Source organism: Ursus maritimus, unplaced genomic scaffold (assembly GCF_017311325.1).
Source record: "Ursus maritimus isolate PB19 unplaced genomic scaffold, ASM1731132v1 scaffold_6, whole genome shotgun sequence".
NCBI classification, from domain to species: domain Eukaryota; kingdom Metazoa; phylum Chordata; class Mammalia; order Carnivora; family Ursidae; genus Ursus; species Ursus maritimus.
Genome location: NW_024426774.1, coordinates 67,754,297 through 67,769,119, shown reverse-complemented (window position 1 = coordinate 67,769,119; position 14,823 = coordinate 67,754,297). Strand labels below are relative to the sequence as shown.

General features: G+C 36.6%; 1 protein-coding gene across 1 annotated transcript in view; it reads right to left on the bottom strand.

The window, feature by feature from the left end:
* Positions 1 to 14,823, bottom strand: part of NRXN1 (neurexin 1) — a 1,086,056-nt gene that overhangs the window by 157,259 nt on the left and 913,974 nt on the right. The window contains 1 exon segment of the mRNA XM_040623491.1: positions 4,504 to 4,675. Within this exon segment, the coding sequence (XP_040479425.1) occupies positions 4,504 to 4,675 (172 nt within the window).

The window sequence follows — 14,823 nt, the reverse complement described above, 5'->3', positions numbered from 1 at the left end:
TTCTGTGTCAATTATACTCTTCACTAGCAATTTTGAAACTGACCCATTTTATTTGACATTAGTTAGTTTTTCTGAATCCTTCTTGTCTGCCCAAAAGACTAAACTCTTAGCAAGCGAGAACCATGTCTCTGGCTTCTCTATTCATTCCTACCACAATTTCCCATTTCATTGTTACTTGCCGCAGTCTGATGACACATTGCAGCAAAAGAATGTTGAAAAATTGCTGGTGAGAGAGACAGATAGACAGAGAGACAGACTAAAAAGTAAAAATGACTCTCCTATTCAATTGAAGACCAGAACTTCTGTTGTATTCTGTATTAATTCTCTATTTTCTATCACCCTACTTTAAGCCTTCATCTTTTGACATCTGGACTGTTTAATAACCTTCTAAATATGTTCTGTCTCTATCTTTTCCTGCTAATCTCATTAAAATAAATGCATGCCATCCTTTAAGTAAAAATCTAGGTTTTCAAGACCCAAGTCAAGTTTCCTATTTTTTTTTCATAGTATTACCAGACCACTTACTCCAAAATGGCTTCTTCTTCCTTGGAAACTATTTTACTTTTTTGTGGGGGAGGGGGTATTTCTTAATCAGAAATTAACCAAGTATTATATGATAACTCTTATACTTTCTCACATAGTATATTTTTACTCTCCTACATTTTTTATGTATCTCTGTAACCAAATGGTAAGCATAGTATGTCCCTTTAATGTAGTACATATCCTCTAAACACTTGTTGATTTGATGTGTTGATTTGACAGGAATAAAATGAATATTTGGCCTTGTGTAAAGGATATTTTTTTGGCACACTGGTAGACAAATAAACTCAATGGTTTATCTTCAAAGGCAACTGTGATTTACCTAGAGCAATCTTTAGACTGGGCAAGTAAGATGATGTTAAGTTCTGTGGCTTAACACTATGAGAAAAGAAATCTATTTTTGTTGAGAGAGAAATTTTGCTACTTAACTATAATTAGGAATAAATCAGAGATTAACGATGCATTATATTCTAGAGCTTTAACTAATAAGCACCAATAAATGGCTTTCTCAACTTTAAATGGCTTGCAAAATATTATTCCTATTCATTGCTCCATGTACAAAAACTAATGGAAACTGGGTCTGCTATTCAGAAAATTCAATATTTATTCTAAAATACGAATTGTTGAGTTAAAGGAATATTTCATATACTTGAAAAGAGCATAAAATCTACCTCTGCTAATTAGTTTCTCTATGAAAGCCTTCTAGACAATTACTGGGTAATACCACTGGTCAATGCTTTAGGTGCTTTTCATTAAAGGTATAGCGTTGTTACCAGATGAATTGCTTCATATAAAAGCACTTACCACAAAGCCCTATAATGGAAGGTTAAGTGCTATACTTAATTACTAATTTCAATCCTTATTACCTATATTTTGCAGTGCAGGCACTTTAAAAGGAACCAAATATAGTCTGTTGGTTCCTGCTTCTTTGATTATAGGATTTGGTGGTAAAAGCATTAGTCCAGCTGTTTTTCTAATGAAGAATAACAACAACAAAAAACTTTTAAAATAAAAATAGTCATACCACAAACCAATATAAAAGACATATACTAGACATTTCTATTGCCTCATACGTAAAATCACTTTGTTCTAAAAACTTTCTTCTAGGTGACATATACTTCGAAATTCATATTCAGCCTTCATGGCATTGTTACAGATAAAGCTCCAGAAGAAGAAAGTATTTGAAATTTTCATGGTTTATTTCCTACCTCAACATCATGCTGAAAGGCACAAAGAACAGATGATTAATAAAACACTTGATAACAACAATGGTGACTTTCCTGAGTTCTTTACATATTGATCATTAACATTTTATATGTATATATTAAATTCCCCACAGGTGCTCTAATATTCTTGAGGACAAATTCTGTGTTTTACTCTTGCTTGTAACCTTCATAATAAAGGCAATTTTGCTCATGCTTGATTAATTAATATCTAAAATACTTTTTACTGAAAGGGTACATACAATCTTTGACTAAATATACAAGAGGTTGTATCTAAAACTATTTCTAAAGATTTACTCCTTAATTATCGTGATATTGCCAGCTTTTTTTTTTTTTTTGGCCAACTTCTGATTTTTAAATATATTTTATATTGTTCTCTATACTGAGCATCCATTTAATTGGTAAGTGAGACACTGTATGTGTTAAACAAATATTAGTCTAGAAAAATGGACAAATATTTGTTGACTTAATTAATTTACTGCCCCAATCTCAACTACTAGTATTTAAACTGGACACTGGCTTGCCACAAGAAAAGATCATATCTTGTTTGAACTACACCTAGTACATAGTATCTAGTATGTGCACAATTAAAGAACTGTCAATCAGATACACTGTATCAAAGAGGTAGAGAAAAATTTAAAGACAAAATATTTACCCCAATGCATTAGAAAACTAGATTCTGATTATCTATGCTGGGGAAATGCATACTCTATTTCTCTTTTAGAGATGCATTATGGGTATTAATAAAGTCCAAGTATACATATTTTAAACTTGGTTTAACACAGATTTTCCCAAACTAACTTGAGAGTGGGACTTCCTCTCTCCCCTCATGGGTCACCATTAACATTCTCTAGAGCAGAGTTCTTACCAATAGCAGTACAGAAAGTGTGACAAGAATAAAAAGTTACTAAAATGAAATAATTTTAACAATTTAATTGGTGAAGAAACAACGCTAGGCTTCAAGAGGCAACTGCCATACTCTAATAGCAATAGGATTTGTCAATTTACATGTTCAGCTCCACTACTCACAGATACAACAACCCCAGAGACAGGGCCTAGATCTTATCCTACTTTACATCTTTCATGGTGTCCAGTGCATTAACTTCCTCTCAGGAAACAGGTATTGATTAATCCATATTTTAGGAAATTCACCATATTTTAGGAAATTCACCAATTTACTTTTCCATAATTTCACTAAGGACATAGTTTTTATGAAAAATACCTTTGTATTAGGATTTCAGTAAATGCAATAGGGTTATTAGCAGGAGCGATGTGACATTGCATGCATATTTAAGATACTTTCCTTCCAAATCTTCCATTCCTTCATCCTATTACAGATGGTAAAAGAAGGTGTACATTCTTATAATTGAGGAGTAAAATTGGGATAATTCCCAGGACATCTATTCAGCAAATATTTATTGACTGCCTACTATTTCCCAGTATTATAATGGGCACGACATATTCTTAATGTGCTTGCTTCTGAATTTTGTCACAGAGTTGGGTTTTTTTTTATTATACTTAATTCAGCAAATATTTACAGAGCACCAGAATAGATCTGAAATGAGGCTTGAAGCTGTAGATATTTTTAAATCAGGAAAGGTCCAGAAGGGCATCACAGACATTTCATTAGACATTTCCTAATCATGAGTCAGTACCAAGAAAAATTAATCTTTATTTAATAAGTTAGTTATTTCCTCAAATTATTTCTGACAAGAAACAAAAACTTGTAACAGAGGCTTATGCACATTTTGGTAGTCATTTTTACTGTACAAAATGAAAACTTTTTATATTCTTTCTTTATACTGTGCTATAAATCTGTTGTACAAGTCAGTTGTATCTAAAAGGGGAGCAGAGAGAAATGAGGCTGAAGTTTTTATTAACCTCTTTTGTACTAAAATATAAAGAGGATAATAAATGAAGTAAAATAACCATTATACTTTTAATTTGTATTTTACTTAAAAATAACATGCTTTTTTAAAACTGAGACTATATGCAACCCCAGGTAACATTGGTTTAAGTTTCTCATCTACTGCTTTTGTTTCAATAATGTAAAACTGACAAAGCTGATTAACAATGAAAAAGGTAATTTTTATTTTATCAATAATAGCTTGACATTCATTTTATAGACTTGAAAAGAGTAATGCTAGTGTAACAGAACCCTTGTGAAACTCCCATATGGTCATATGACAGTGAAAACAAATTTCAGTTAGTTGCATGTTTTTATAACTGATGATTCAGAGTACTACATATCATTCCTTTACTATTCCTCTGTTTGTCCCATGGCCCTCTTGACCTTTCATGAGTTTCAGCTCTGCACCACCATCAAAGGACAACCTGGTCCCATTTTCTTTCAGAGAAAAGTGTGTAATATTCCTTCCCTGAGTTTTAAATTTTAACTCTTGTTACTTTTGACAAAGCCTTTCCTTTGTTCAAAGGCAAAGATCCAGTAAAAAGAACTTTGACATGTTGTGCCTTTCATGTGTGCATTTTTCTGGTTTCACTGATGTCCTGAATTTTGCAAACGATACTGTGTGCCTTCAAGTTCTCCTATAAAATGTCATTTGTACACTGTATCAAGAACAGTTTAGGACAGCATTACATTCACATGATTTTAAAGTCCAATAAATACTTGATGGTTTCTCAGAAAACCCACAATTTGGTGAAACGGACGCAAAATACTGCTTTGTTTTCCAGTTTGCTTTTCATAAAATTTTCCCCCAGTACACATTCACTGGCTTACCTGCAGGGTAGCGCTCGATCACTGGCCAGCTGTCCACCTGTAACGTGGCATTGCCACCACTCCTCGTAAAACGGACTACATGGTATTTCCCATCGTTAATGATTGCACTGGACTCCTCAATGGCGATGTCATCTGTCCCAACATTAAATTTAACTCCAATTTTTCCTTGGTGCTGGAAGGGAGGAGGGGACAAAAAAAGTTGTATGAAGTTATACTGATTAGTCAGCATTTAATAAGAATTAAGTATAGGAACAAGACAACAATGTTCACTCTTGCCACTTTTGTTCACCATAGTGTTGGAACTCCTAGCCACAGCAATTAGGCAAGAAAAAGGAATAAAAGGCATCCAAATTGGAAGGAAGAATTAAAACTGTCACTATTTACAGCTGATACAACATTATATATAGAAACCAAAAAAAACTCCATAAAAAAACTAATAAACAAGTTCAGTAAAGTTGTAGGATACAAAATCAATAGACCAAAATCTCTTCTTTTTCTTTACACTAATAATGAACTATCAGAAGGAGAAATTAAGAAAACAATTCCATTTATAATTACATCTAAGAGAATAAAATGCATCGGTATAAATTTGGTCAAGGAGGTGAAAGACCTGTATATTGAAAACTTTAAGATAATGACATGAATTGAGGAACACACAAATAAATGGAAATAAATTCCATGTTCATGGATTATAAGAATTAATATTGTTACAATGTCCATACTACCCAAACCATTATACAGATGCAATGCAATCCCTATTAAAATTCAAGTGTCATTTTTCACAGAAATAGAGCAAAGAATCATAAAATTTGCATGGAACCACAAAAGACCCTGAATAGCCAAACCAATCTTGAGGAAGAAAAACAAAGCTAGAGACATCAGGCTCCCTGATTTTTTTTTTTTTTTTTAAGATTTTATTTATTTATTTGACAGAGAGAGAGAGTCAGGCAGTGAGAGAGGGAACACAAGCAGGGGGAGTGGAAGAGGAAGAAGCAGGCTCCCAGTAGAGGAACCTGATGTGGGGCTCGATCCCAGAACGCCGGGATCACGCCCTGAGCCCAAGGCAGACGCTTAACGACTGAGCCACCCAGGCGCCCCCAGGCTCCCTGATTTCAAACTATATTACAAAGCTACATTACTATGTTATTGGCATAAAAAACAGATACACAAATCAGTGAAATAAAGAGCCCAGAAATATACCCACACATATATGACCAATTAATCTACAACAAAGGAGCCAAGAATATATAACAGAGGAAGAACAGTCTCTTCAACAAATGGCATTGGGAAACTGGACAGCCATACGTAAAAGAATGAAACTGGACCACTATCTTAGACAATACACAAAAATTAATTTAAAATGTCTTAAAGACTTGAACGTAAGACCTGAAACCATAAAAATCCTAGAAGACAACATAGGCAATATGGTCCTTCATACAAGTCTTGCTGATGATTTTTTTAATCTCAAGCCAAAAGCAAAAATAAGTAGGTAGGACTACATCAAACTAAAAAACTTCTGCACAGCAAAGGAAACCATCAATAAAATGAAAAGGCAACCTAGTGGATGGGAGAAAATAACTGCAAATCATGTATCTGATAAAGGGCTGACATTCAAAATACATAAAGAGCTCATACAATTCACTAGCAACAAAACAAACAATCCGATTTAGAAATGAGCAAAGATCTGAATAGACATGTTTCCAAAGAAGACATACAGATGGCCAACCAGTACATAACAAGATGTGCCTAACATCATAATCATCAGGAAATTATAAATTAAATCCACAGTGAGATATCACTTCACACCTGTTTGAACAGCTATTATCAAAAGGCAAGAAATAACAAGTGTTGGTGAGGATATGAAGAAAAGAAAACCCTTTGCACTGTGGATGTGAATGTAAATTGGTACAACCACTATGGAAAACAGTATGGAGGTTCTTCAAAAGTTAAAAATAGAACTATCATATGATCCAGTAATTCCACTTCTGGGTATATATCCAGAGGAAACAAAAACACTAATTCAGAAAGATATATGCGCCCATGTTCACTGCAGCAATATTTATAGTAGTCAAGATATGAAAACAACCTAAGGATCCATTGATGGATGAATGAATAAAGAAATCATGGTATATATGATAGAATATTAGCCATTAAAAATGACATCTTGCCATTTTCAACAACACAGATGGACCTCAAGGGCATTATGCTGAGTGAAATAAGTCAGAGAATGACAAATACTGTGTGATCTTATATGTGGAATCTAAACAAACAAATACCAACTTTGGAGATACAGACAATAGATTGGTGACTGCAAGAAGCAGGGGATGAGGGGTGGTGGAAATGGGTGAATTTTTTTTTCCAATTTAGTTTAAATAAATTAAATAAAAAGTAAAAGCAGAGATCAGAGATAAGTGTGTGTGTGTATACAATGGTGTGTGTGTGTGTGTGTGTGTGTGTGTGTATAATCACTTCCTTCAAGATAGTCATGGTTCAGTTAAGTTCATCTTGGGTTCCTTTCATAACATTATTTAGGTCCTCTAAGAGGCATTTTCTCTTGTCATGTAGTTACTTCCCACCCACCCTCCTAGTCCCTGTTCAAGGAAACCACAAATTTAAACAAAAAATTACATACAATGTATTGTTCAAGAACATGATTCAGACAACTGCTCTTCTCCAATTTTATTTTTGACAAATTCATGTACTGGAAAGCAAGATTCTTGACATTTGGGTCAATTTGGAGCATCTCTTAATGGATGATTGATATGCCAATAGAAACACTTTCAAGAGAACTCCCAGAGGTTGCCACAGAAAAGGTGCACAGCTGCCTGTGTGAAAGGACAACCCATCATGTCTCTAACATAGTTCCCTTACTCTACTCTTTCCATCCCCCCCCAAGAAAGACTTGACATTTTCTCTCTTTTTTTTTTAAAGAAGATTTTTTTTTCTTTTAAGATTTTATTTATTTATTTGACAGAGAGAGAGGCAGAGAGAGAGGGAACACAAGCAGGGTGAGTGGGAGAGGGAGAAGCAGGCTTCCCGCTGAGCAGGGAACCGGATACGGGCTCGATCCCAGAACGCTGCGATCATGACCTGAGACGAAGGCAGACGCTTAATGACAGAGCCACCCAGGCGCCCCGACATTCTCTCTTTTAATAACTGGTAAAAATCACAGTAATTAAGTCTGTTTAGAGACAAATGGTAAATACTCATAACAGAGAAAAGCATCCTCAAGGGTATGGGGCACATGAACAGGCATTTAGTGAGGACAGTTTCTTAGTCCTTATTCACAAAAAGAGTCATCAAATACTAAAAGCCTAAAACTCACTCAATTTTTTTTTACAGATGATGAAACTATGACACAGGATGGTACAATGACTTATTCAAGGTCAGGTAACTTAATAGACAGGAAGTAGAACTAGGATTCAGTCCCTCATTTTTGGTTTATACCTAAGCCAAGATGCAGTTATCTAAAATTACCCTCCTCTCTGAATTATGCAAAGCAGCATTAAAATCATTCTAAGTGCAAAGTTTGTGACTGTTAACCTTAGAATTTCATACTATGAGGCAGCAAAGAAGAGTGCGCTTATGTCCTCTGCCTCCGAGAAGCAGTCTCTAGCAGCAGGGCTGTCAGCTCTACCACAAGCTCAGCTGATTTGTAAAGTGTGTGGATTTGCCCTTAATCAGTAGCACAGAATACCCACACTGCAGGCCCCCCACAGAGTACATAACCTCAAACTGTCTTCAGCTCACCTTTCATCAAACCTCAGTTGAGAGGAACAACATGGGGGAAGAAGGGTCCAAAGGACATAAAATCTATCCATTCCTGCAGAAATTTACAATCAGAATATCAGAAAACCAGAAGATTTGGACCACATCCTCTTAACCCCTCACTGGATTCCCATCATTGAACTAGGCGGCAAGAGTATGGCATCGGCTTACACTCAGAGTTATTTTAAGAAAATCTTGTACAAAACCACATCAACTAAATGGAAGTATCTGAAGATGTAATCTGGACAGTGCTTGTTGTACCCTTCATACTGATATGCACAAGGTTCCCTTTTTTCTTTTTCTGCTTCTTACTATCTATAAAAGATCGCTTTCTTATAGTTAGGTGAATATGGACTTTAATTTATGTGCTTTTATTTGTTTTGGGCTTGATGGGCAATATGACTTAAAATCGTACTTCCTTTCTGACTTTGGTTCTTAGGAAACTCAAAATCAAAGAGTAGGGCAATTTTAAAAGGTATGCAGGGTTCAGGTGTACTGTTTCCCTTAGACACGTGTGTGATATAGCTCCACGGAGGGGGTGAATTTAAGAATCTTATTTAAGAGATTTGTTGCTTCCTTTATTCAACAAACAACTTTATAGTGTCCTGAGGACTTTACAAACATTAACGCTGGTATTTCTCATAACAGCCTCAGGAGATAGGTACTATTTTATCTCCATGTGACAGGTGAGGAAACTAAAGCACAGAGTGAAAAGGTAACTTGGCTAAGTTCACCCAGCTAGAAAGAGAAAAGCTGTGCTTCAGCCCAAGCAGTCTCGCTCTAGAGTTTGCGCTCCTAATGATTACGCTAGGCTGAATTTGAGGAATGTTGGGTCATCCTATAACTGCAGTTAGCAGATTTGGTTAATCTAGCTGTTCTTTTCTACCTGTTTTATCTTTCCTGCTAGAAAATCAGCCCTTTCGACATAACAAGTGCATGAAGATATCCGTTACCCTGGAGTTGTCCACTGTTTTAGGGTTTCTCCTATTACAGACATGTTTCTTATCCCAGGATAGATGGAAAGGAATTCTTAAAGTTCCCTACTAGTTCTGATAGGAAGGCCACAATAGTCTCTTATTATCAGAGTTCTAATTATTAATGAGATTCAAGTTCTGTGAATAGAAGCATTACAATGCTAAAGGTACAATATGTACAAACTCTGAAAAAAGTCCCTTTATGTTGTCCCTAGCTTTTTCAGCAAAATCAAATGTAAAATGCATATTTTCTAGGATATAGAAATCCCCAGATTCTGCAGTGATTGATTTCTTGCAACATAATAAAAAACTATTAAGGAACAACGAGGGTTGGTGATGCGTGGAGAATTTCTGACTTTTAATCTATGCCCATCCTTTCCTGGATATCTTGATTTGGTCCTTTGACTTCCAAAACCTTTAACATCTCATGAATTCAAACTCCAGTCAGCTAGAACAGAACTGAATACCACGGAAGTAGGTTCAGACAACAGACTCCACATGAAATCAGACATAATTTACCCTACCCAGCATCAAGCCATAGAGTCCATTTTATCCCTGAAAACAAACAAATTAAAAATGCACATAAAAGGGCACCTGAGTGGCACAGTCGGTTAAGCATCCGACTCTTGACTCTTGATGTCGGCTCAGGCCATGATCTCATGGTCCTGAGATCAAGCCCTGTGTTGGGCTCTGCACTCAGCTCAGTCTGCTTAGGACTCTCTCTCTCTCTACCCCTCCCCAATCACCGCCCTTCTCCCCCGGCTCATGCTCACTCTCTCCCTCTAAAATAAATAAATAAGTCTTTAAAAATGCACGTAAACCAAACAATATTAATGCGAAGCATATCTAGAGGACCAATATTTATGATTTCATTCAGAAACTGTAAATATCCTCAAAACACACCCCTCCCATATTGACAGAACAGCAAGTCATTTCAATTATATAAACAATAAAACTTGCTAAACTTTCTTGTCAATAGATAATTACAATTCAAAAGAATCCATTTCAAATTCTTATTCTCTGGGATTAAATGTGATTGTCTCTGGCAAATTCTCATGAATATTGTATTAGCGAAACCAGCAGTAATTTCACTGGACACGCACTGATCTTTCAGCATTGTATCTTCCTTGAAATAGATAACTGGCTCACATATAATTTCAAAAATCTATTATGAGAATATCAGTAACAAGGCATTTATAATTTAATGAAGTCTTTCCATGGATTCATTAAATAAATAGTGACAAAAGTAATTACTGATTTTTTCACAAAAGCTCATTTCTGAATAAGGATCATATTATTAAACCAAGTTAAAAGGAAACATGAAAGATGACACAGGAAAGGAACTTGAAAGTTCTAGCAAGTGGCACTATAGTTTCATGCACCTTTTAATTCCATCTGTAATCACATATTCACTTGAAAATATTTATTTTAACCAAGATTAAGATTTAATGTAATGGTGTACTTGATCTCTTGGGAGTACTTCAAGCAAGATGTCTGAATGTTACAGATGCAGATCTATTTCAATCTGTATGAATACAAAACAGGGAAAACAGAGTACATAAATGTAAAGATTTATCCTGTCCACTGATTTTTCCCCCCTATTTTGGGGATGTTATGTAGAATTGTGCGGCTCAACTATGTCAAGGAAAACAACCAAAAATGAAAAAAAAGACTATCTTCCGTTATTTTTATTTGTTTACCATACTTTTAGAGTGTCAACAAACAAGATGAACAAGGGTGCAAGCCAGAATGGCACGTAGATGGGCAAGAACACTTACTTCTGGTCTACAAGCTTCTGCTGTACAACACGATACAGTCTTATACTCCAGGGCCCCACTTTGGATAAAACTTGACAATGCCTTCAAATACACTGAATGCTTATGCTCATTTCAGAATACAGAACAACTCCCATGGTCCAATTTTACATCGCCAACTGAAGTGGGAGTCAGGTTGAATGTTATGTTTTGCTCCTCCAGAGACTAATCCTCACCAGGGAACAGAGGTTTTAAGGCCTCAGGGAGACTCTGGGGCCTACAGTCACTGTTGCCGGAATAAGTAACACTACAGAATGTGTCAGACAGCCACCTGTTCTCTCACGTCGACACAAACAGACTGATTTGGAGAATTGCTAATTTAACCCAAATACGTTTCCAAATGAATGACTAAGAGGTCTTCCTAATCTGGTAGAGACTGTGTTTACCAATCTAGATCTATTTTTGTTCTAGTTCTCGCAACCTGGCCCCAAGCTGGAAATGCACTACCCCTCCTCCTACATAAAACACACTCAGCATCATCATTTCAAGAACAAGAAGGTACCACCGCCTTGTCTCCCACTTTCCCCACTGAATAATAGTTTTTATTCATTTAGCTAATAAAAAAGTGGAATATATAACATGCATTTTGCACTGGGCTAAGTGTGTAGACAGTACCAACAGGTGAAGTGTGTTCTCTGTCCCACAGGAAGTTTTCAGTCAAATCAAGAAGACAAGTCGCACATGCAAATATTCACACCCACAAACAGGTTGAGGGAGCGGCAAGGAGCAGCAGGGCGCACTGTGGGGAACTGCTCTCATGGGCCTCAGGGAGCCCCTGAATGTGTGGCAGGAGCAAGTCAGCATGTAGACAGCTGTAACACAGCTAGTGGATACCAAAAACATCCAGGAACACAGAAGATATCTTCCCTTTGTCTTGCATCTCTTTCTAGGGCCTGCATCCCAGAGTGCTCACTGCGTGCAACCCATTGAGCTCTAGACAATTTATCACTTTAAACTCCCAGCCAACCTGAACACTGAGTGCTATTTTTTTCTATTTACTCAGAGACTTTAAATAATGTGTCCCAAACCATAATGCTAATAAATATCGGTTCTGGGACTTGACCATAGTGGAGGGGCTTTCTAAAAAAGAATGACTTCGAAGTCGTCCACGTTCCAGGAAAAGATCTTGAAGCCAAGAAGTGGGAGAGATCATCAGCGATGCCACTTCAGAAAGATCTCATTTGGGGGTAATACTTTCTAAGAAAACGGTATTTTCATTTTCCCATCAAATCTCATCTCCATTAAGGGTAGTATGCCTTTTCTATCCAACTCCATTCTACAGAACTGTAGAGTTCCTTTGATTCCATGACACTATATCCTGGACAATGATACTATCCTCCTCGAGGGTTGTACTCATCTCTTGGTCCTCGGTGTATCGAATACTCTGTGTAAGCCTGTGACAGTCCTCCCACAGGTACTTCTGTGGGTGGTAGTTTTTATGCATCTGTTTTAATGTCTTAACTATATTACAGAGAGCTTGAGAGTAGGAAAAAAAACTGATTTATGCCTCACTGTACTCTTCACAGCACTTTGCAGATGACCTGTACATTTGTAATTTTCCAAAACTCTGTCACATACAATTTTTAATTGAGATATAATATCACATATCATAAAATGAGCCCTTTCAAAATATATGCTTCAGTGGTTTTAGTATATCCACAAGGTTGTGCAACCATCACCAGTATTTAATTTCAGAACATTTTCATTACATTGCAATTTCCTTTTGATGAGATAATGCATATAAAATTCTTAGCACTCTTAATGGCTACCCAGTGCCTATGAGCTATATTATTATTATTGCTCCTATTATTATTATTTTTACACTTGGAAAACATTGTTTTGCTCCTTAGTAGGTTGATGGAAGTTAATTAAAGCAATGCTTGAATTATATAGCCATTACAGTTCAGTTAGGACACACGATAACTCACTCATCTTCACAACACTTGTGAAGCAGCATGTCTATTTTATAAACTGGGGAAGCTAAAGCTCAAAAAGGCTGAGACTTGACCAGAGTCAGAGCATCTATCTACCAGGTGGCTTAAGAGAGAATATTCTAAAATCTAATCATGCTCCCCTATGGGATACACTGTCCTGCCATTGGTTGTGCTGAAGCAGAGACTCCTTGCTTAGGCAACCTCTATGACCCCTCCCATCTCAATGATATTAGAACTCTGAAAAGCCTACATGAATGGCTAAGCACTTAGCATGTGCACACACACAGACACACACACACAGTTTAGAAATAACTAGTTTTTTTAAATACATCAAAGACACTGAAATCTGAATGTGTTTTAGGTTTTTCAAAATTTATAAAATAGATGAACTGTAGCATTTAATCAGGAATTCTCTAATTTGGGAAGGGCAGGGGGATACCCCACTAGGTCAATGTCTCAGAGTAACCTGGCACACCTTTGGAAATCATATGTGTTATTTCCTAAGAAATTATGACTCCTCACTCCAGCAGGGATGGAGGGGCTTGTCTTTATGAGCAAGCACTTTTGCCTTGCCAGGTATGTAGGACTTGGTATTGCTAGGTGAGAAGGGTCAAAGAGTTCTTTTGAGGATGGATAGATGCTGAGTTCCAAAGACAACACCAAGTGTTTTTAATGCCTCCCTTTCCTCATATTATCTGTCTTTACAGGAAATTAAATCAAGAATCAAAACAATATAAGGTGAAACTAGCCCATTAAGTGACTGGCTCATATCTCTTTGAAAGGAGCAATAATTTAATGTTGATATTTGGAGATTATCTCTATTTTGTTCATCAGTTGAATCAAAGCCAGATTATCCTTTATATTGGGAAAGACCTTCTTGAACCCTTATGAAGTTCTCCATAGTGGCCATGGGTTCAGAGATGTCATCAAGCCTTTTTTGTTGTACTTACTGTGGTCGAAACAGCACATCTCTGCATGATATCATGCACAATGAAGAATGAAATTAAGCATCTGATGCTCTTGGGAATCAAAATCATCCCATTGGGATCATTAATTCTGTATTCCCATCCACTGAAATGGTAACCACCACCAAGTAGAAATACCCATCTTTAAATGTGTTCTTTTTTTTTTTTTTTTAAAGATTTTATTTATTTATTTCACAGAGATAGAGACAGCCAGCGAGAGAGGGAACACAAGCAGGGGGAGTGGGAGAGGAAGAAGCAGGCTCATAGCAGAAGAGCCTGATATGGGGCTCGATCCCATCACGCCGGGATCATGCCCTGAGCCGAAGGCAGACGCTTAACCACTGTGCCACCCAGGCGCCCCTAAATGTGTTCTTATATATAAAGAATGTGTTCTATGGTTGAGCATCCTCCCCTGAATAATAATTTTAAAAATCCAGATATCAAAGCAAAAAACAGGCACTGACTGGCGGCCTATGCAAGGCTCGTAATTTTCAGTGGTAATGTCTCCAGTTGGAATACTTAGCCCATGGTACCTGATGTGGCATCATGACAAATTCCTTAAATCTGTGCAAGAAAAGCTAAGATCCACACTGGCTAAAGTTCAGCCTTGCTCAAAGTGCAGTGGGCTCATAAGATAGAGCTTGTGTTTTTTTTTTTTTTAAGTTTTTTGATTTGTTTTATGACTGTTGTTTTAAAATCCTTGGTTGGGTGTTAAATTAGCTTTGCTCACATTTTACAGTCATTCAGGAAACTTTGTGCAATAAACACTGTGTTTCCAGCACTGATTAAAACCATAACCTTTGTTTCTCTGCTTTTCTCTGATTCCTTCTCTTTGGGCCGTTACACTGCTTACTATTACCTCCAC